The sequence below is a fragment of the Salvelinus alpinus genome, chromosome 32, assembly GCF_045679555.1.
Source record: "Salvelinus alpinus chromosome 32, SLU_Salpinus.1, whole genome shotgun sequence".
In the NCBI taxonomy this organism is placed as follows: Eukaryota; Metazoa; Chordata; class Actinopteri; order Salmoniformes; family Salmonidae; genus Salvelinus; species Salvelinus alpinus.
This window is the reverse complement of record NC_092117.1, coordinates 26,968,250-26,989,662: the sequence shown is the minus strand read 5'-3', so window position 1 is coordinate 26,989,662 and position 21,413 is coordinate 26,968,250. Positions and strand designations below refer to the sequence as shown.

Below are 21,413 nucleotides of genomic sequence, written 5' to 3'. Positions count from 1 at the left end.
CCATGCAGTAATAACCAACGAGTAATCTAACCTAACAATTTCCCAACAACTACCTTATACACACAAGTGTAAAGGGATGAAGAATATGTACATACAAATATATGAATGAGTGACGGTACAGAACGGCATAGGCAAGGTGCAGTAGATGGTATAGTATATACATATGAAAAAATATTTTTGTGGCTGCCCTTTTGCCCCCTATTGGCAAGAGTTCTCTACATGTCTCTGAAATTCCACTCTCTGGAATGTGATTCTTTAAGGTTTTAATCCATAAAAATAAATGAAATAACCATGTTACTGTCCATTTTAAGTCCAGTTTCTCATGCATTTCAATATGTGAAATCCGTGGTTCTGTTTGGCTCGGTTGGTAAGAACGTGGTCCAAAGTATTTAGTTCTGATGGTCCAGCAAAATGTTCATTGTTGGACATAACAGACTGTAAAAACACCAGGAAATCAGCCCCAAGTGATTTTAATTTTGGAAATCTGTTCCCAAGTATTCCCACGCATAATACAGAGACGTGCTCGTATACAAATGTAATCAAGGTTTGAAATAATTATGATTTAATCAAATATCATATATCTTCGGGCTTCTTGCGGTCAATTTGCAGTCTACAAATTATTTGTAATTATGTCTAGCCCACCGACCATCCGCTCAAGAAAAAATCGGCCTGCGGCTGAATCGAGTTGATTATCCCTACTCTACAAACAAGTAATGGACACTGGAAATGTGTCTATTTTAATCCATGACCCAAGTCACGGCCCAGGCTGTCATTGACGCTACTTGACTGACATCTAGCGGTATAGGTAGGGTTTTCTCTCTATGATTTCTCTACTTCTCCATTACCGACGATGTTCATGAATGCCGTGAATAAAAATACTTCCATGTCGTTCAATAATAAACAAAAGTATACATTAACATACATTGTTGCGTTAATAAATAATAATGTGGTGGACTACTTTTGGAAAAAGGGCATCAGAGCATGATTGTGTAACTGCTAGATGAATAATATGGCCACCAATTAATAAATGTGTAATCAATAAACATGTTCTTTCTGAATGTATTGCATACAATTTTATATAGGATACTCATACTCACACATATAGGTTACTCATACTCAATAGAAATACATATACATTCACGTCAGTAAATACAGAGGATAAAATACAGATTAATCATGGAGTATTTTTGGATAACACATTCATGTGTTTTGCCAAAATTACATGGGCATTTATTTTATTTTGTGACGTTTGATCTATTGTCATATACACTTAAGAAAATAGTACATACAAAGGACAAAACGACACGTTATATTTTCCTCTGTGGGCGCTCAAATAATCTGCATGTATTTTTAGTCAGGCAAGAATTTTGGTCGCACAGCTTCCATTCAGGCATTTGGTTGGCCAGCTTCGGGCCCTTCCTCCTTTTCCTCATCCCTGAGAGGCTGATGCCAAGATGGTGAGTCTTGTGGCATAAAATGTAGAATTAAATTCTTCATATATCTTAAGCATCCTTTCGTCGTTGTTAAAGTCGTGAAGTCCGAATACATTGACAAGCCATCCCTGTTAGGAATATTACAACATTTAAGTTGTAAAGGTTATTTTTAGTCCTTTAAGAACTCTGGTGGCCTAACCGAACTCTGGCTTTTGGACCGCCTCTTCATTCGGCCATTCAGTAATTTTATAACACATGACTTCTACTTTTCCACGACTACTAGTTGACGGCTAAATTGTGTTTTTTTACAGTATGATATAATGCCGTTATTTGGCCAGCACGGGCAATATGGCTAGCAAGGTGTCCTCGACTACTGAGGCTAACGGTAGTCACCCTGACACAGCATGTCAGTTGTAAAGCAGCATTGTTATTCTGGATACTATCTAGCTAACGTTAAATGCCACAGGATGACTAACGCTAACTTACCACAAATGCATGATATTTGGCATGTACCTTGTAATCAATCCAACCAGAAGTACTCATGTCTTTGTTAGTTTGTTAGTTAGCTAACTACCTTCCATCTAAACAGGTCTAGCAAACGTTGGCCGGCTAACGTTAGCTAGCTAGGTTGCGAACTAACATCAGTGACGTTAGCAACCTGTCAGCATGATTTGATTTGTAAATACTTGGCATACTTTTCACGTAGCTAGCTACTAAATCTTACCTGTGTAAGTCACGAAATACAAGGTAATGAAGTTGGCTAACTACCTCTAGGTGCCTGGTGTGATCTGATGTGTTATTGTCATGCAACAAGTAACTTTTATTTAGCCCTGCTAATTAACTAGCTACCTGACACATCGTCTTTTTCAATACTTGTTGCTGTTTACTACTTGTATATGTTATGTGTGTAGGGTCCCCAGCGTATCAGGATCCTGTTCCAGTCGTAATTTCCAGATTTTGTTGACAGTAGTGGCTAGAATATAAACACGTTAAATTACTGTAAAACCAACAATGTGTTCACCTGCAAGAAGGGGGTCTGAAAAGCTACCTATAATGGTATTGTCATTCCAGCATTGTAAATGCTGACCTCTGTTTTTCATCTACTTTCAGAACGACACAGTGACAGTCAGAACCCGGAAGTTTATGACAAACCGGCTGCTTCAGAGGAAGCAAATGGTAAGCCCACATGTTTCTTTCCTACCACATATAACACCAAAACATGACCTCAATTGCTTTATACTGAGTGTTCAGCACACATTATTTAGTGAAGCAATTGTCTGCAGTTTCCTTTCATTTTTATAAGTGCGCATGGTCTATAACTGTTTCTCCATTGTCTCCTGTTCTAGGTTGTTGATGTCCTCCATCCGGGCAAAGCCACAGTCCCTAAGACTGAGATCAGGGAGAAACTGGCCAAAATGTACAAGACCACCCCCGATGTGGTGTTCGTCTTCGGCTTCAGGACACAGTTTGGTGGCGGCAAGACGACGGGTTTCGCCATGGTCTACGACTCTCTCGACTACGCTAAGAAGAACGAGCCCAAGCACAGACTGGCCAGGGTGAGTGGATGCTGGAAAAATGGAAACAAGTGTTGAGTTTATTTTTTATTTTTGGGGGGCTTTGTTCTTTTAATTTGTATGACACCATGTCTGTGTATAGTTTGTCCCATCAGTATCATCTATTGTCTGCTAGTGATGCACATTGCAAGCAGTGCTGTTTTGGTAAATATGTTTTTGTTCTCACAGCACGGTCTCTATGAGAAGAAGAAGTCCTCCAGAAAACAGCGCAAGGAACGCAAGAACAGAATGAAGAAAGTACGAGGCACCAAGAAAGCCAGTGTGGGTGCTGCTGGCAAAAAGGTAACTTGGCTGTTCCCCCTATGGTGCATTCCTCTTGTTCAAGTATGGGTGTGTCTCAATAGTCACAATTTTACACAAGCTGCTTTTGTTGTCCTTCCTCTGCTTTGATTTGAAAACGCCGTGGGTGAATGTGTAATGGTGAATGGCTACAAGATGTATGTTTTCACCCAAGGGAACTTCAAATCTGTGCGGGTGGAAGAGGCAGTTTAAGACTATTGAAACACCCCAAGTGCCTCTTCATTCTTATTAGTTAATTATTCATTACATGCATATCTTTTCCACTTCCTAAGTCTTAGTTTTGTCTTTACTTATGTGTTCTTACTGTTTTAATGAGTCATCTTTTTCTCTCGACAACTGTTCTTTGGGACTGTAGAAGGTAAATGTTTTCATCAGTAGACTAACTGCTGTGTGTAGATAATGCTACTGTAGTGTTCCTAGCTGACTTCATCCCAATACTCCCTTTTATATAACCAAAAAAGCTACTGCCTTTTTACATATGGATTTCTTTAATGTCCACATTGGGTTTCAGTTCAGTCCCCTACCAGTTAGAATGAGCAGCTAGGTATTAACTCATGACCCTAATTTTGGTGAGTGTGAACTGAACACTAATAGTGGTTTAGATCCCAAGTTAAACCATATTGTGTGGTCTTAAGACTCAAGAGTAGGTCGCCAAGTGGATCTCTGAAAGACTAGAAACTAGAGCCGTTTCTCAATTCGTTCCTGGACGACCCCAATGGAGAACATATGTTTGTTTTAGTCCAGCACTAACACATCATTCAACTAGTCAAGTCTTAGTGCTGGGTTAGAACACAAATATGCACCCCCCAAGAATGGATTGATAGAAGCTGCATTTGTGTGTTTTTATTGAAGTGCCCTCATCTAGTGTTCAGCATTCAGTTTGGATTGTATTCTTTTCCTGGGTGGAGTTGACTGAATTTTGTAATTCATCTTCAGTGCAAATCTTATGCCTTTCAGGGGTCTACTCTATGAGTAAAGTTTTTAAGTAAAATAGCTTAACATTATCTTCATCCTTTTGCCTTTCTTTTGCCTCCTGTGGATTTCTTTTACAGAAATGAGGTCTGTTCCAGGTATAAAGCAAAGCGGGCATGGCGTGCTGTTATTCATGTGTTGAAATGAACATTGACTCCTATATCCTGGTAGCGCTAGTTGAGACCGGTCTCTGCATGTCTCACCTGTAGTCTTTCCACAACCTTTTATCTACCAATACCAACCTTCCCTCTTCAACCCACCCTATTTCCCTAAACTCCTAAAGTTACCCTGGCTGGTGGTACTTATACTCTGACAAATAATCTTATATCCACTAATGTCATATCAACTTAAAGAAACACTAAATTACACTACTACTTTGCTTCTAAAGGTTACTATTCTTATTCTGCTGTTAAACTATTACATCTTTGTATTTGTCAACCGCTGAGTACGGTTATGCTAACATGCAGTACAGGCGGAGTCCTCCGGTCGTGTAATAAAGCAAGTCTAGAGTGATGCATTGGTTAATAAGTTCTAACCAACTACTGTCTGTGAGACAACTGAACCACATGTCCACTTATACAACTTTTCTGAAACGTTAACCTTCATAATTTCATTTAGGCATGTATTTCATTTAATGTAATCTTTTATATATATTTTGATGTTTTATTATACTAGACTGCCAAATAAATTGGTATCTTCACTGAGCTGAAAAATGTAAGATGCACTATGTAGAAATTGCTCTGCCATTTCCTGGTTGCTAAAATTCTAAGTTTGCCTACTTTCAGTTTGTGACAACAAGAAAGTATTGTTGAATCATCGTACCATTTAAACCGCTGTGAAATATATTTTCCATAAACATAAAATATTGTATTTTCAGCCGTTTGAAGCTGGTGTACAAAACCAAAAGTGAGACGCAAAAACCAAACCTAAGAACGGGAAGCATTGAAATAATGCACATAGAACAGATCTACTGCTTCTTAGACCTGCTTTCAATGACGGACCTATATCAAATTTCTGTGAATTTAGATGGTTGCCCAAAAAGTTTCATTGCTGCTTTATCTGTAATTTTGCAGTTGAAATTTGGATGCATTTACTATAACAAATGTGTATGTTGAGCCCACGTCCCTAGCAAATGCATCTGTTCCCACGCCCAATTTCAATACTATTACCCTCCCTCAGCCCAAAAATTAGTTGACCCCCCCTTGAGTATAGTGGTGGATAGATAAATAGTGAACTTCTGTTTTGCAGATGAACTAACTTCCCTTCCTCTGTTTTCCTACAGTGAGCCCGGAGAATCAGGGATGGTCCTCGTGCTCAAGATGTTCTTGTATATTGTCATCAAATAAAACGTTTGTAAAAGTCACTCCTGTTTTCACAACTTATTTGTATATGCCTCGGACAAATTTGACATGTTTGTGTATACTGTTACATTTGCAGTGTGCGGTAAATATACTGAACAAAAATATCAATGCAACATGTAAAGTGTTTCATGAGTGAATTGAAAGATCCCAGAAATGGTCCATACGCACAAAAAGCTTATTTCTCATGTTGTGCACAAGTTTGTTTACATCTGTTAGTGAGCATTTCTCCTTTGCCAAGATAATCTATCCACCTGACAGGTGTGGCATTTCAATAAACTGATTAAACAGCATGATCATTACACAGGCTCGCCTTGTGCTGGGGACAATAACAGGCCACTAATGTGCAGTTTTGTCACGCAACACAATGACTCGGATGTCTGAAGTTTTGAGGGAGTGTGCAATTGGTATGCTGATTGTAGGAATGTCTACCAGCGCTGTTGCCAAATAATATTAATTTCTCTACCATAAGCTGCCTCCAATGTTTTACAGTAGTTTAGGGGATAGAGGGATAATGAGGTAAATTGTTACTTATACTACTGCGTTGATCTTGCATAAATAAGCTTGTGAGATTTGTGTGGTTGTACAAGCAGAGGCGGAAGCGAGACATCCTACTCGCAATTTTTTTCCCTGGTTACGTTCTTGAATCATACAGGCAATAAACTAAGCAGACCAGACCCAGCTGATATTACATTGGTGTTTATGGGATAGACGTTAAGCAGACCAGAACAAACTTTCTTTTCATTTGTAAGCGGCCTGAGTAAGACCTTCATTTATCCACCATCTATGGTACAAAGCTAACAATAGGAGGTAAGGCAGGCGGTCTGCTTATTGCTTCAACCCCTCGTGAACAGATTGATGCGAGTCGACCCTGTCGATTTGTCTCTTATGCTGGTAAATGTAGTAATGGATCAGAAAATGAAGACTTCAGGGTCAAAGATTCAGAATTGTCTGGAGAGTGCCCCCTACTGGCCAAACATTAGATTCCTGCTACATTCTCCTTTTAATACTGTTGAATGGTGTTCCCTTTGAATGAGTCTGAAAATATCCAAAATTACCGAATGCATTGAATGTTGAATTACTGAGGTGTTTTGTGGATAAACTATTGTCCTATATGATAATGGTCACATACACTGGTCCAGTGTGTTCTTTCTCTTTGTAGACATTTATTTTGCTCTTATGACTTGAAAATTTCCACCTTAATTTCTCACGATGAGAGAAGACATAAATGAAAGGCTTCATTCTAATGAAGTTGAAAATATTTAAAGTGCTTTGTCAAAATGGTTCCATTGTGTTCACCAAGACTGAAGACCCTTGGTGTGAGCACAGAGCTGAACCAATGGTGCTACGATGCAGAGACTACTACTGCTGTAATTCATACTGATTTGTCTTGGGCTATGCACTTTGTTGACAACATACCTGGCTCCTACCAGGTGACATGGAAAGGTCAGCATCCGCACCTTCTCATTACTACTGTCCCCGATGTCTCAACACTAGGTCCCCCTGGGTTCTCTGTACACAAACTTGCTTCTGTCACATCCTTACATGGTCTCATCACTTATGCTGATGGCACTCAACTCTTTTTCACACTCCATACACGTATGATTTCTGTGTGGCTGGCAGACATCTCTGCTTGGATGTTGGCCTGCCACGTCAAGCTCAAACTCTACAACACAGCACTGCTATTCCTTCCTGGGGAAGGCGTGCCAGATCCAAGACCTCTCCATCACGGTTGACATACTCCATTGTTTTGTCCACCTTCCAGACTGTAAGTAATCTCTGGCTTTGGTCACGCTGAACTGATGGTGCTACAATGCAGAGACTACTAATGCTGTAACACATTGATTCACAGAATAGTTCAACCTGTACATGTTTATTCAATTGTATGTCTCAGGCTCTGCACTCTCTTTGTTGTCAACTTGGCATGACAGGTGAAGTGAAACAATGTGAGCTTGTGAGATCCGGCTAGTTTAACGAGGCATGCTTTTGATATAACATGGGTAGTCATAAAACAATGCAGCCTGACCTTCACCTCAGTCTGGCGAACACACAATACATCAGTAGCCTTGTGTGAGCCAGAACAGATCACAAGGTAGCAGCTTGATGTAGAAGTACACCCCCTGGACAGGACACTAGTCTATTGCGGATCCTTACCCCAAATCTAGCTGAGTGCCAAGCAGAGACGCATCAGGTTTTGTTTTTCAATTCTTTGGTATGACTCAGCCAGCGATTGAACTCGCAACCTTCCAATCTCAGTGCAGACACTAACCACAAGGCCACTGAGTTGTTACATTAGCTAGTTAGTTAGTGTGGCATCCCTGGGACTATCGCTGACGATCAGGGTACTTCACCAGGACATCATTTTGTTAGTTGGGTAACCGCACCCAACCACCTACAATCTCATAATTTCAACAAAGGACAAAGAGTATGATATGTAGTTAAACATGAGAGAGAACCCCAGACTTCTTCTGGCACCACACACATTCAAATCAAATATATTTATAAAGCACTTCTTACATCAGCTGATATCTCAAAGTGCTGTACAGAAAGCCAGCCTAAAACCCCAAACAGCAAGCAATGCAGGTGTAGAAGCACAGTGGCTAGGAAAAACTCCCTCGAAAGGCCAGAACCTAGGAAGAAACCTAGAGAGGAACCAGGCTATGAGGGGTGGCCAGTCCTCTTCTGGCTGTTCTGGGTGGAGATTACAACAGAACATGGCCAAGATGTTCAATTGTTCATAGATGACCAGCAGGGTCAAATAATAATAATCACAGTGGTTGTCGAGGGTGACACAGGTCAGCACCTCAGGAGTAAATGTCAGTTGGCTTTTCATAGCCGATCATTCAGAGTATCTCTACCGCTCCTGCTATCTCTAGAGAGTTGATAACAGCAGGTCTGGGACAGGTAGCACGTCCGGTGAACAGGTCAGGGTTCGATAGCCGCAGGCAGAACAGTTGAAACTGGAGCAGCAGCACGGCCAGGTGGACTGGGGAGAGCAAGGAGTCATCAGGCCAGGTAGTCCTGAGGAATGGTCCTAGGGCTCAGGTCCTCAGAGAGAGAGAGAGAAAGAAAGAATTAGAGAGAGCATAGTTAAATTCACACTGGATACCGGATAAGACAGGAGAAATACTCCAGATATAACAGACTGACCCTAGCCCCACGACACATACACTACTGCAGCATAAATACTGGAGGCTGAGACAGGAGGGGTTGGGAGACACTGTGGCGCCATCCGACGATACCCCCGGACAGGGCCAAACATGCAGGATATAACCCCACCCACTTTGCCAAAGCACAACCCCCACACCACTAGAGAGATATCTTCAACCACCAACTTACCATCCTGAGACAAGGCCGAGTATAGCCCACAAAGATCTCTGCCACGGCACAACCCAAGGGGGGGCGCCAACCCAGACAGGAAGATCACGTTAGTGACTCAACCCACTCAAGTGACGCACCGCTCCTAGGGACGGCATGGAAGAGCACTAGTAAGCCAGTGACTCAGCCCCTGTAATAGGGTTAGAGACAGAGAATCCCAGTGGAGAGAGGGGAACCGGCCAGGCAGAGACAGCAAGGGTGGTTCGTTGCTCCACTGCCTTTCTGTTCACCTTCACACTCCTGGGCCAGACTACACTCAATCATAGGACCTACTGAAGAGATGAGTCTTCAAAAAGACTTTAAGGTTGAGACCGAGTCTGCGTCTCTCACATGGGTAGGCAGACCATTCCATACAAATGGAGCTCTATAGGAGAAAGCCCTGCCTCCAGCTGTTTGCTTAGAAATTCTGGGGACAGTTAGGAGGCCTGCATCAGAAAATGAGGACTTCAGGGTCAAAGATTCAGAATTGTTTGGAGAGTGCCCCCTACTGGCCAAACAACATTAGATTCCTGCTACATTCTCCTTTTAATACTGTTGAATGGTGTTCCCTTTGAATGAGTCTGAAAATATCCAAAATTACCGAATGCATTGAATGTTGAATTACTGAGGTGTTTTGTGGATAAACTATTGTCCTATATGATAATGGTCACATACACTGGTCCAGTGTGTTCTTTCTCTTTGTAGACATTTATTTTGCTCTTATGACTTGAAAATTTCCACCTTAATTTCTCACGATGAGAGAAGACATAAATGAAAGGCTTCATTCTAATGAAGTTGAAAATATTTAAAGTGCTTTGTCAAAATGGTTCCATTGTGTTCACCAAGACTGAAGACCCTTGGTGTGAGCAGAGAGCTGAACCAATGGTGCTACGATGCAGAGACTACTACTGCTGTAATTCATACTGATTTGTCTTGGGCTATGCACTTTGTTGACAACATACCTGGCTCCTACCAGGTGACATGGAAAGGTCAGCGTCCGCACCTTCTCATTACTGCTGTCCCCACATGGGTAGGCAGACCATTCCATAAAAATGGAGCTCTATAGGAGAAAGCCCTGCCTCCAGCTGTTTGCTTAGAAATTATATGGACAGTTAGGAGGCCTGCATCTTGTGACCGTAGCGTATGTACGGCAGGACCAAATCGGAAAGATAGGTAGGAGCAAGCCCATGTAATGCTTTGTAGGTTAGCAGTAAAACCTTGAAATCAGCCCTTGCCTTAACAGGAAGCCAGTGTAGAGAGCCTAGCACTGGAGTAATATGATCAAATATTTTGGTTCTAGTCAAGATTCTAGCAGCCGTGTTTTGCACTAACTAAAGTTTATTTAGTGCTTTATCCGGGTAGCCGGAAAATAGAGCATTGCAGTAGTCTAACCTAGAAGTGACAAAAGCATGGATAAATTTTTCTGCATCATTTTTGGACAGAAAGTTTCTGATTTTTGCAATGCTACGTAGATGGAAAAAAGCTGTCCTTGAAACAGTTTTGATATGTTCGTCAAAAGAGAGATCAGGGTCCAGAGTAACGCCGAGGTCCTTCACAGTTTTATTTGAGACAACTGTACAACCATCAAGATTAATTGATGGTTGAATCCAAGATGAATCCAAGATGGCGTAGCAGTATAGACGTGTATTGTTTCATCCTCTTGTGTACGTTTGTATTTTTCGTATTTTTTTTCGATTATACCGTCCCGGTAACCTACTTCAGCCAATGTGATACGGAATCGCTATTATTTTTTAAAACTTTGGAACACATTCAAGAACCCCCAGTAGCTAATCAGCTACAAGCTATTTAGTCATTTTTAGCCGCTGCTAGCAGCTTTTACCTTCTGCACAGACACCAGCCCTGTTATTAGCCTGGATATTACTCTCCAATTTACCAGCATCGGACTGTCTCTCCACAACAACGCCGGATTCCTGCCGTAATCCCTGAGCCACTACTTCTGATCCTCACAGCTAGCTTGCAGCTAGCACCACTGCCACGAAGCTAGCACCAGTTAGCAAACACAATTCTACAATACCTCTTTCGCCATCGCCATCCGGCTTGGACTCTCTGTCGACACGACCACGTCTGGTCTGCAGACGAATACCCCATCCGCTGTGCCCTCAACCGGCCTCCGTCTGAGCAGACCCCCTCCGTCTGAGCAGACCACCCCCCGGGCTACTAACTTTAAACGCCGCGTGCTAGCGTAGTGGCGGCTTCCCTACTCCATCTACGGCTGCCCCCTGGACACTATGATCACTTGGCTACATAGCTGATGCCTGCCGGACTGTCCATTAATTCACGGTACTCCATTCTGTTTATTTGTGTTTTATTTGTCGGCTCTGTGTTTTAACTCAGGCTCTGTGTGTAGTTAATCCGACCCTCTCTGCCTAGTCGTCGCCATTTTTACCTGCTGTTGCTGTGTTAGCTGACTAGCTGCTGTTATCTCACCTGTTGTTTTAGCTAGCTCTCCCAATCAAGACCTGCAATCACTTTATGCCTTACTGTATGTCTCTCTCAAATATCAATATGCCTTGTATACTGTTGTTCAGGCTAGTTATCATTGTTTTGGTTTGCAATGCACCCCGTAGTTCCACTCTCCGTACCTCTGATACCTCCTTTGTCCCACCTCCCACACATGCGGTGACCTCACCCATTGAGACCAGCATGTCCAGAGATACAACCTCTCTTATCATCACCCAGTGCCTGGGCTTGCCTCCGCTGTACCCGTGCTCCACCATACCCCTGTCTGCACATTATGCCCAGAATCTATTCTACCACGCCCATAAATCTGCTCCTTTTATTCCTTGTCCCCAACGCTCTAGGCGACCAGTTTTGATAGCCTTTAGCCGCACCCTCATCCTACTACTCCTCTGTTCCTCGGGTGATGTGGAGGTAAACCCAGGCCCTGCATGTCCCCAGGCACCCTCATTTGTTGACTTCTGTGATCGAAAAAGCCTTGGCCTCATGCATGTCAACATCAGAAGCCTCCTCCCTAAGTTTGTCTTACTCACCGCTTTAGCACACTCTGCCAACCCTGATGTCCTTGCCGTGTCTGAATCCTGGTTTAGGAAGGCCACCAAATTTCTGAGATTTCCATACCCAATTATAACACTTTCCGTCAAGATAGAACTGCCAAAGGGGGAGGAGTTGCAATCTACTGCAGAGATAGCCTGCAAAGTTCTGTCATACTTTCCAGGTCTATGCCCAAACAGTTCGAACTTCTAATTTTAAAAATTAATCTCTCCAGAAATAAGTCTCTCACTGTTGCCGCCTGCTACCGACCCCCCTCAGCTCCCAGCTGTGCCCTGGACACCATCTGTGAATTGATCGCTCCCCATCTAGCTTCAGAGTTTGTTCTGTTAGGTGACCTAAACTGGGATATGCTTAACACCCCGGCAGTCCTACAATCCAAGCTTGATGCCCTCAATCTCACACAAATCATCAAGGAACCCACCAGGTACAACCCTAAATCCGTAAACATGGGCACCCTAATAGACATTATCCTGACCAACCTGCCCTCCAAATACACCTCTGCTGTCTTCAATCAAGATCTCAGCGATCACTGCCTCATTGCCTGTATCCGCTACGGGTCCGCGGTCAAACGACCACCCCTCATCACTGTCAAACGCTCCCTAAAACACTTCTGCGAGCAGGCCTTTCTAATCGACCTGGCCCGGGTACCCTGGAAGGATATTGACCTCATCCCGTCAGTTGAGGATGCCTGGTCATTCTTTAAAAGTTACTTCCTCACCATATTAGACAAGCATGCTCCGTTCAAAAAATGCAGAACTAAGAACAGATATAGCCCTTGGTTCACTCCAGACCTGACTGCCCTCGACCAGCACAAAAACATCCTGTGGCGAACTGCAATAGCATCGAAGAGCCCCCGCGATATGCAACTGTTCAGGGAAGTCAGGAACCAATACACGCAGTCAGTCAGGAAAGCAAAGGCCAGCTTTTTCAAGCAGAAATTTGCATCCTGTAGCTCTAACTCCAAAAAGTTCTGGGATACTGTAAAGTCCATGGAGAACAAGAGCACCTCCTCCCAGCTGCCCACTGCACTGAGGCTAGGTAACACGGTCACCACCGATAAATCCGTGATAATCGAAAACTTCAACAAGCATTTCTCAACGGCTGGCCATGCCTTCCTCCTGGCGACTCCAACCTTGGCCAACAGCCCCGCCCCCCCCGCTGCTACTCGCCCAAGCCTCCCCAGCTTCTCCTTTACCCAAATCCAGATAGCAGATGTTCTGAAAGAGCTGCAAAACCTGGACCCATACAAATCAGCTGGGCTTGACAATCTGGACCCCCTATTTCTGAAACTGTCCGCCGCCATTGTCGCACCCCCTATTACCAGCCTGTTCAACCTCTCCTTCGTATCATCTGAGATCCCCAAGGATTGGAAAGCTGCCGCGGTCATCCCCCTCTTCAAAGGGGGAGACACCCTGGACCCAAACTGTTACAGACCTATATCCATCCTGCCCTGCCTATCTAAGGTCTTCGAAAGCCAAGTCAACAAACAGATCACTGACCATCTCGAATCCCACCGTACCTTCTCCGCTGTGCAATCCGGTTTCCGAGCCGGTCACGGGTGCACCTCAGCCACGCTCAAGGTACTAAACAATATCATAACCGCCATCAATAAAAGACAGTACTGTGCAGCCGTCTTCATCGACCTGGCCAAGGCTTTCGACTCTGTCAATCACCATATTCTTATCGGCAGACTCAGTAGCCTCGGTTTTTCTAATGACTGCCTTGCCTGGTTCACCAACTACTTTGCAGACAGAGCTCAGTGTGTCAAATCGGAGGGCATGCTGTCCGGTCCTCTGGCAGTCTCTATGGGGGTACATCAGGGTTCAATTCTCGGGCCGACTCTTTTCTCTTTATATATCAATGATGTTGCTCTTGCTGCGGGCGATTCCCTGATCCACCTCTACGCAGACGACACCATTCTGTATACTTCTGGCCCTTCCTTGGACATTGTGCTATCTAACCTCCAAACGAGCTTCAATGCCATACAACACTCCTTCCGTGGCCTCCAACTGCTCTTAAACGCTAGTAAAACCAAATGCATGCTTTTCAACCGTTCGCTGCCTGCACCCGCACGCCTGACTAGCATCACCACCCTGGACGGTTCCGACCTAGAATATGTGGACATCTATAAGTACCTAGGTGTCTGGCTAGACTGCAAACTCTCCTTCCAGACTCATATCAAACATCTCCAATCCAAAATCAAATCTAGAGTCGGCTTTCTATTTCGCAACAAAGCCTCCTTCACTCACGCCGCCAAACTTACCCTAGTAAAACTGACCATCCTACCGATCCTCGACTTCGGCGATGTCATCTACAAAATAGCTTCCAATACTCTACTCAGCAAACTGGATGCAGTTTATCACAGTGCCATCCGTTTTGTTACTAAAGCACCTTATACGACCCACCACTGCGACCTGTATGCCCTAGTCGGCTGGCCCGACTAGGGCATACATCGTCAGACCCACTGACACCAGGTCATCTACAAGGCTATGCTAGGTAAAGTGCCGCCTTAACTCAGTTCACTGGTCACGATGGCTACACCCACCCGTAGCACGCGCTCCAGCAGGTGTTTCTCACAGATCATCCCTAAAGCCAAAACCTCATTTGGACGCCTTTCCTTCCAGTTCTCTGCTGCCTGCGACTGGAACGAATTGCAAAAATCTCTGAAGTTGGAGACTTTTATCTCCCTCAACAACTTTAAACATCTGCTATCCGAGCAGCTAACCGATCGCTGCAGCTGTACATAGTCCATCGGTATATAGCCCACCCAATTTACCTACCTCACCCCCCATACTGCTTTTATTTATTTACTTTTCTGCTCTTTTGCACACCAGTATCTCTACTTGCACACGATCATCTGATGATTTATCACTCTAGTGTTAATCTGCTAAATTGTAATTATTCGATTTATTGCCTACCTCCTCATGCCTTTTGCACACATTGTATATAGATTCTCTTTTTTTCTACCATGTTATTGACTTGTTTATTGTTTACTCCATGTGTAACTCTGTGTTGTTGTCTGTTCACACTGCTATGCTTTATCTTGGCCAGGTCGCAGTTGCAAATGAGAACTTGTTCTCAACTAGCCTACCTGGTTAAATAAAGGTGAAATAAAATAAATAAAATAAAAAATTGTCAGATTCAACAGAAGATCTCTTTGTTTCTTGGGACCTAGAACAAGCATCTCTGTTTTGTTCGTGTTTAAAAGTAGAACATTTGCAGCCATCCACTTCCTTATGTCTGAAACACAGGCTTCCAGCGAGGGCAATTTTGGGGCTTCACCATGTTTCATCGAAATGTACAGCTGTGTGTCATCCGCATAGCAGTGAAAGTTAACATTATGTTTCCGAATGACATCACCAAGAGGCAAAATATATAGTGAAAACAATAGTGGTCCTAAAACGGAACCTTGAGGAACACCGAAAATGCAGTTGATTTGTCAGAGGACAAACCATCCACAGAGACAAACTGATATCTTTCCGACAGATAAGATCTAAACCAGGCCAGAACTTGTCCATGTAGACCAATAGGGTTTCCAATCTCTCCAGAAGAATGTGGTGATCGATGGCATCAAAAGCAGCACTGAGGTCTAGGAGCACGAGGACAGATGCAGATCCTCGGTCTGACGCCATTAAAAGGTCATTTACCACCTTCACAAGTGCAGTCTCAGTGCTATGATGGGGTCTAAAACCAGACTGAAGCGTTTCGTATACATTGTTTGTCTTCAGGAAGGCAGTGAGTTGCTGCGCAACAACTTTTTCTAAAATTTTTGAGAGGAATGGGAGATTTGATATAGGCCGATAGTTTTTTATATTTTCTGGGTCAAGGTTAGGCTTTTTCAAGAGAGGGTTTATTACTGCCACTTTTAGTGAGTTTGGTACACATCCGGTGGATAGAGAGCCGTTATTATGTTCAACATAGGAGGGCCAAGCAGAGGAAGCAGCTCTTTCAGTAGTTTAGTTGGAATAGGGTCCAGTATGCAGCTTGAAGGTTTATCAAATCAAATTTTATTTGTCACATACACATACACATGGTTAGCAGATGCTAATGCGAGTGTAGCGAAATGCTTGTGCTTCTAGTTCCAACAATGCAGTAATATCCAACGAGTAATCTAACCTAACAATTTCACAACAACTACCTTATACACACAAGTGTAAAGGAATGAATAAGAATATGTACATAAAAAAATATATGAATGAGTGATGGTATAGAACGGCATAGGCAAGATGCAGTAGATGGTATAGAGTACAGTATATACATATGAGATGAGTAATGTAGGGTATGAAAACATATGAAAGTGGCATTGTTTAAAGTGGCTAGTGATCCATTTATTACATCAAGTTGGCAAGATGCAGTAGATGGTATAGAGTACAGTATATACATATGAGATGAGTAATGTAGGGAATGTAAACATATGAAGTGGCATTGTTTAAAGTGGATAGTGATACATTTATTACATCAATTTTTCCATTATTAAAGTGGCTGGAGTTGAGTCAGTATGTTGGCAGCAGCCACTCAATGTTAGTGATGGCTGTTTAACAGTCTGATGGCCTTGAGATAGAAGCTGTTTTTCAGTCTCTAGGTCCCTGCTTTGATGCACCCGTACTGACCTCGCCTTCTGGATGATAACGGGGTCAGAGGCCATGATTAGAGGCCATGATTATTTTCATCATTGTGTCAAGAGATATAGTACTAAAACACTTGAGTGTCTCCCTTGATCCTAGGTCCTGGCAGAGTTGTGCAGACTCAGGACAACTGAGCTTTGGAGGAATACGCAGATTTAAAGAGGAGTCCGTAATTTGCTTTCTAATGATCATGATCTTTTCCTCAAAGAAGTTCATGAATTTATCACTGCTAAAGTGAAAGCCATCCTCTCTTGAGGAATGCTGCTTTTTAGTTAGCTTTGCGACAGTATCAAAAATAAATTTTGGATTGTTCTTATTTTCCTCAATTAAGTTGGAAAAATAGGATGATCGAGCAGCAGTGAGGGCTCTTCGATACTGCACGGTACTGTCTTTCCAAGCTAGTCGGAAGACTTCCAGTTTGGTGTGGCGCCATTTCCGTTCCAATTTTCTGGAAGCTTGCTTCAGAGCTCGGGTATTTTCTGTATACCAGGGTGCTAGTTTCTTATGACAAATGTTTTTTGTTTTTAGTGGTGCGACATTGTGTAGCTACATATCAGGCCTATGAGGCTGTCTGAATGACCCTCTAGACTTCTCTTTGGAGACATTTCATCCCCTCATTAGCATGGCAGTAAACACTAATCAAATATGCACATAATCAGTGCAGTTAGTGACAGATACCCCCTCAGGACCTCTGAGGTTTGCATTGCATTACAATGGCTTGTGTCCCAAAGGGTGTCATTTGGGACGTAAGCCAATGTTTTATAGGACTAGGGCACAAATAATAATATAATAGTAATCAATAGTTTTGCTCTTTATTTAGTCATCTCACATATAAAATCTTGTTTGTTCATAAAAAAATGTGAATAACTCACCACAGGTTAATGAGAAGGGTGTGCTTGAAAGAATGCACATAACTCTGCAATGTTGGGTTGTATTGGAGAGAGTCTCAGTCTTAAATCATTTTCCACACACAGTCTGTGCCTGTATTTAGTTGTCATGCTAGTGAGGGCAGAGAATCCACTCTTACATAGGTGCGTGGTTGCAAAGGGCATCAGTGTTAACAGCGCAATTTGCCAAGGCTAGAAACTCTGAGCTCAGCCCAATCCAGAAATCTGGCAGTGGCTTCTGATTAAATTAAATTTTCACAGAACTGCTTGTTGCAATTTCGATGAGGCTCTCTTGTTCAGATATCGGTAAGTGGACTGGAGGCAGGGCATGAAAGGGATAATCACAGCCTCAATTTTGTCCCGCACATTGCATATAGTTGCGGAGAGTCCCTGTAATCCTAGATTCAGATCAAAAGGCCAGTCGTGTGACAAACTCGTCATCGTGCAAGCGGTCAGACAAGTGAAAATTATGGTCAGTAAAGAAAACTTTAAGCTTGTCTCTCAATTTAAAAACACGTGTCAATAGTTTACCCCTTGATAACCATTGCATGTTGTAAAAGTGTTACATGGTCGCTGCCCATATCATTGCATAGTGCAGAAAATACAGGAGAGTTCAGGGGCCTTGCTTTAACAAAGTTAACCATTTCCACTGTAGTGTCCAAAACATCTTTCAAGCTGTTCGCCATTTCCTTGGCAGCAAGAGCCTCTCGGTGGATGCTGCAGTGTACCCAAGTGGCGTCAGGAGCAACTGCTTGCACGCACATTACCACTCCACTATGTCTCCCTGTCATGGCTTTTGCGCCATCAGTACAGAGACCAACACATCTTGACCACCAAAGTCCATTTGATGTCACAAATCTGTCCAGTACTTTAAAAAATATCCTCTCATGTTGTCCTGGTTTCCAGTGGTTTGCAGAAGAGGATGTCTTCCTTAATTGACCCCCCATAAACGTAACGGACATATACCAGGAGCTGTGCCAGGCCCGACACGTCTGACTCACCCAGCTGTAACGCACATAATTCACTGGCTTGTATGCAAAGCAGTAATTGTTACAAAACATCTCCTGCCATGTCACTGATGCATCATGAAACAGTGTTGTTTGATGAAGGCATTGTCTGTATAGTTTTTGGGGGCCTTTTCCCCCAGCATTGTCCCAGCCATATCTGCGGCAGCAGGAAAAATGATGTCCTCCACAATAGTATGGGCCTTGCCTGTCCTAGCCACTCGGTAACGCACCATATAAGACGCTTCTAGCCCCTTCTTATTAATAGTATCTGTTGCTTTTATACATGTCTTACTACTCGAAAGTCGTCTATTCTCGTTCAAAAAACTCTCGTGGCTTATTTTTAAAATGGGTCATGTTTCGTTTCTAAATATCTGCGCAAGTGTGACGGTTTCCCCCAAGAGAGTAACAGTTAATGTGATTGGATTTTAATTATTTGAATAGCTACCTGTATTTGACATTGAATTGTTATTTCGCTGAACACTAGATTGTTTAATTTTATTTTTGGCAGTGAAATGAGGCTACTCAGGCGATTAAAAAAAAACTCACCCAAATGTATAGCCCCGTTGGAAAATATAAATGGACTGCAATAAAATGAGAAAAAAAATGTGATTCACGCGTACCCAAATTTGGGAATATCTGATCTAGAGTTTAGCGTTGATAAGAACACACAAAGGTTGTAGTAACAGAAGTTGCCACACGAGAGCTCTCTTTCCCTATCTGTCAGGGGCTGATACTTTGTAAAAGACACACACACACACACTCCCTCCCTCCCGGCAGCAGGTCTGTTTCAATATGCATGGCAATCCTCAGGAATAGCAGACAGAAAGGACAGAACCTGGGCCAGGGTTGTGGATGTGGAAGAAATACCCACATCCACAGTGTCACTGCAGCAACTCTCTGAAGCCTCTGTCAATAATATATTGAGCAACAGAACAATCACCACCCACAGTTTGACACACTTGGGATCCTAGTGGGAGAAGCACAACTCAGTAGTCAAAAGTGGCTTCCTATCCTTAACTGTCTCCTTTTCTTGTCTCCTTTCCTTTCGAATCGGCTTCCAGCACATTGCTTTCACCATTCCTTTGTTTATGGACCAATGCAGGAGAGAAGACTGTGAAAGGAAGCCAGATGGAGTAGAGCGTATACAAGGAGAGGAAGCCAGAATGAGAGGAGATGAGGAGAGGAAGTGGTGCTAGACTATTGAGATGCACCCTGGGTCTGTGGCAGCGCTGCTGCACGACAGAGACCAACAGCGGAGAAGTGAGACGTGTGTAAACTGCTGATTGGTAACGCTCTGGTGTCTGACTGCAGTCATTTCACTTGTCAAAACCTCCCCGTCGCCCTGTCTGTCCTTCTCAGTTTTCATTCAGTGTGTTGTGTCAATTGGAAAATATGCCACTTGTCTCCTCTGAGCGATGCGTTACTGTAGATTACCCTCTAGACAGTAACCACGTTTCCATCCCCAGTTTTTACGCTAGTAAAGTCATACCATGTAAAAATAAAATGAGGATAGCTGTGATGGAAAAAGGACGTTTCGGTACAATTTGATAAATGCCGACAGATAATTTGCTCTATCAACATGGTCGGATCATTTTGTGTTGGTAAAATGAATTATGCAATAAATGGCAGTGGTAACACCTTTATGTGCAAATATTGATATAATAACCATCATATCGAAGTAAACTTGGAGTCACTCAATGAGTGGTCCTCCCACTACGACTCGGGAAACCATGTGGTTTATTAGGATACACATGAAATAAGTTATGATGAAGCCCCTGGGCCCAAGCCAATAAACATATATACAGTCTACAATACCGGTAAAAAATGTGGACACACCTACTCATTCAAGGGTTTTTATTTATTTGTACTATTTTCTATATTGTAGAATAATAGTGTAGACATCAAAACTATGAAATAACACATATGGAATCATGTAGTAACCAAAAAAGTGTTAAACAAATCAAAATATATTTCAAAGTAGCCACCCTTTGCATTGATGACAGCTTTGCACACTCTTGTCATTCTCTCAACCAGCTTCACCTGGAATGCTTTTCCAACAATCTCGAAGGAGCTCCCACATATGCTGAGCACTTGTTGACTGCTTTTCCTTTTTCCTTCACTCTGCGGTCCAACTCCTCCCAAACCATGTCAATTGAGTTAAGGTCTGGGGATTGTGGAGGCAGGTCATCTAATGCAGCACTCCATCACTCTCCTTCTTGGTCAAATAGCCCTTACACAGCCTGGAGGTGTGATGGGTCATTGTCCTGTTGAAAAACAAATGATAGTCCCACTATGTGCAAACCAGATGGGATGGCGTATCGCTGCAGAATGCTGTGGTAGCCATGCTGGTTAAGTGTGCCTTGAATTCTAAATAAATCACATACAGTGTCACCAGCAAAACAACCCCACACCATCACACCTCCTCCTTCGTGCTTCACGGTGGGAACCACACATGTAGTGATTATCCGTTCACCTACTCTTCTCACAAAGACACGGCTGTTGGAACCAAAAATCTCAAATTTGGACTCATCAGACCAAAGGACAGATTTCCACTGGTCTAATGTTCATTGCTCGTGTTTCCACTTGCCCAAGCAAGTCTCTTCTTCTTATTGGTGTCCTTTAGTAGTGGTTTCTTTGTAGCAATTCGACCATGAAGGACTGATTCACGCAGTCTCCTCTGAACAGTTGATGTTGAGATGTGTCTGTTACTTGAACTCTGTGAAGCATTTATTTGGGCTGCAATTTCTGAGGCTGGTAACTGTAATGAACTTATCTTCTGCAGCAGAGGTAACTCTGGGTCTTCCTTTCCTTTGTCGGTCCTCATGAGAGCCAATTTCATCATAGCGCTTGATGGTTTTTGCAACTGC

At 43.0% G+C, this 21,413-nt stretch overlaps 1 protein-coding gene across 2 annotated transcripts; it reads left to right on the top strand.

Moving 5' to 3' along the window:
* The first annotated feature begins 1,318 nt into the window (after positions 1 to 1,318).
* Positions 1,319 to 5,642, top strand: LOC139562425 (small ribosomal subunit protein eS24). Of its 2 annotated transcripts, XM_071380141.1 has the most exons (5): positions 1,319 to 1,457; positions 2,544 to 2,609; positions 2,780 to 2,989; positions 3,176 to 3,289; positions 5,562 to 5,642. In XM_071380141.1, exons 1-5 carry the CDS (start codon positions 1,455 to 1,457, stop codon positions 5,562 to 5,564), a joined length of 396 nt encoding a protein of 131 aa, XP_071236242.1. In that variant the 5' UTR covers positions 1,319 to 1,454; the 3' UTR covers positions 5,565 to 5,642. The 2 variants fall into 2 exon arrangements, with proteins under 2 accessions (XP_071236242.1, XP_071236241.1); XM_071380140.1 differs by lacking the exon at positions 5,562 to 5,642 and having other exon boundaries at positions 1,341 to 1,457; positions 3,176 to 3,412.
* Positions 5,643 to 21,413: the final 15,771 nt, after the last annotated feature.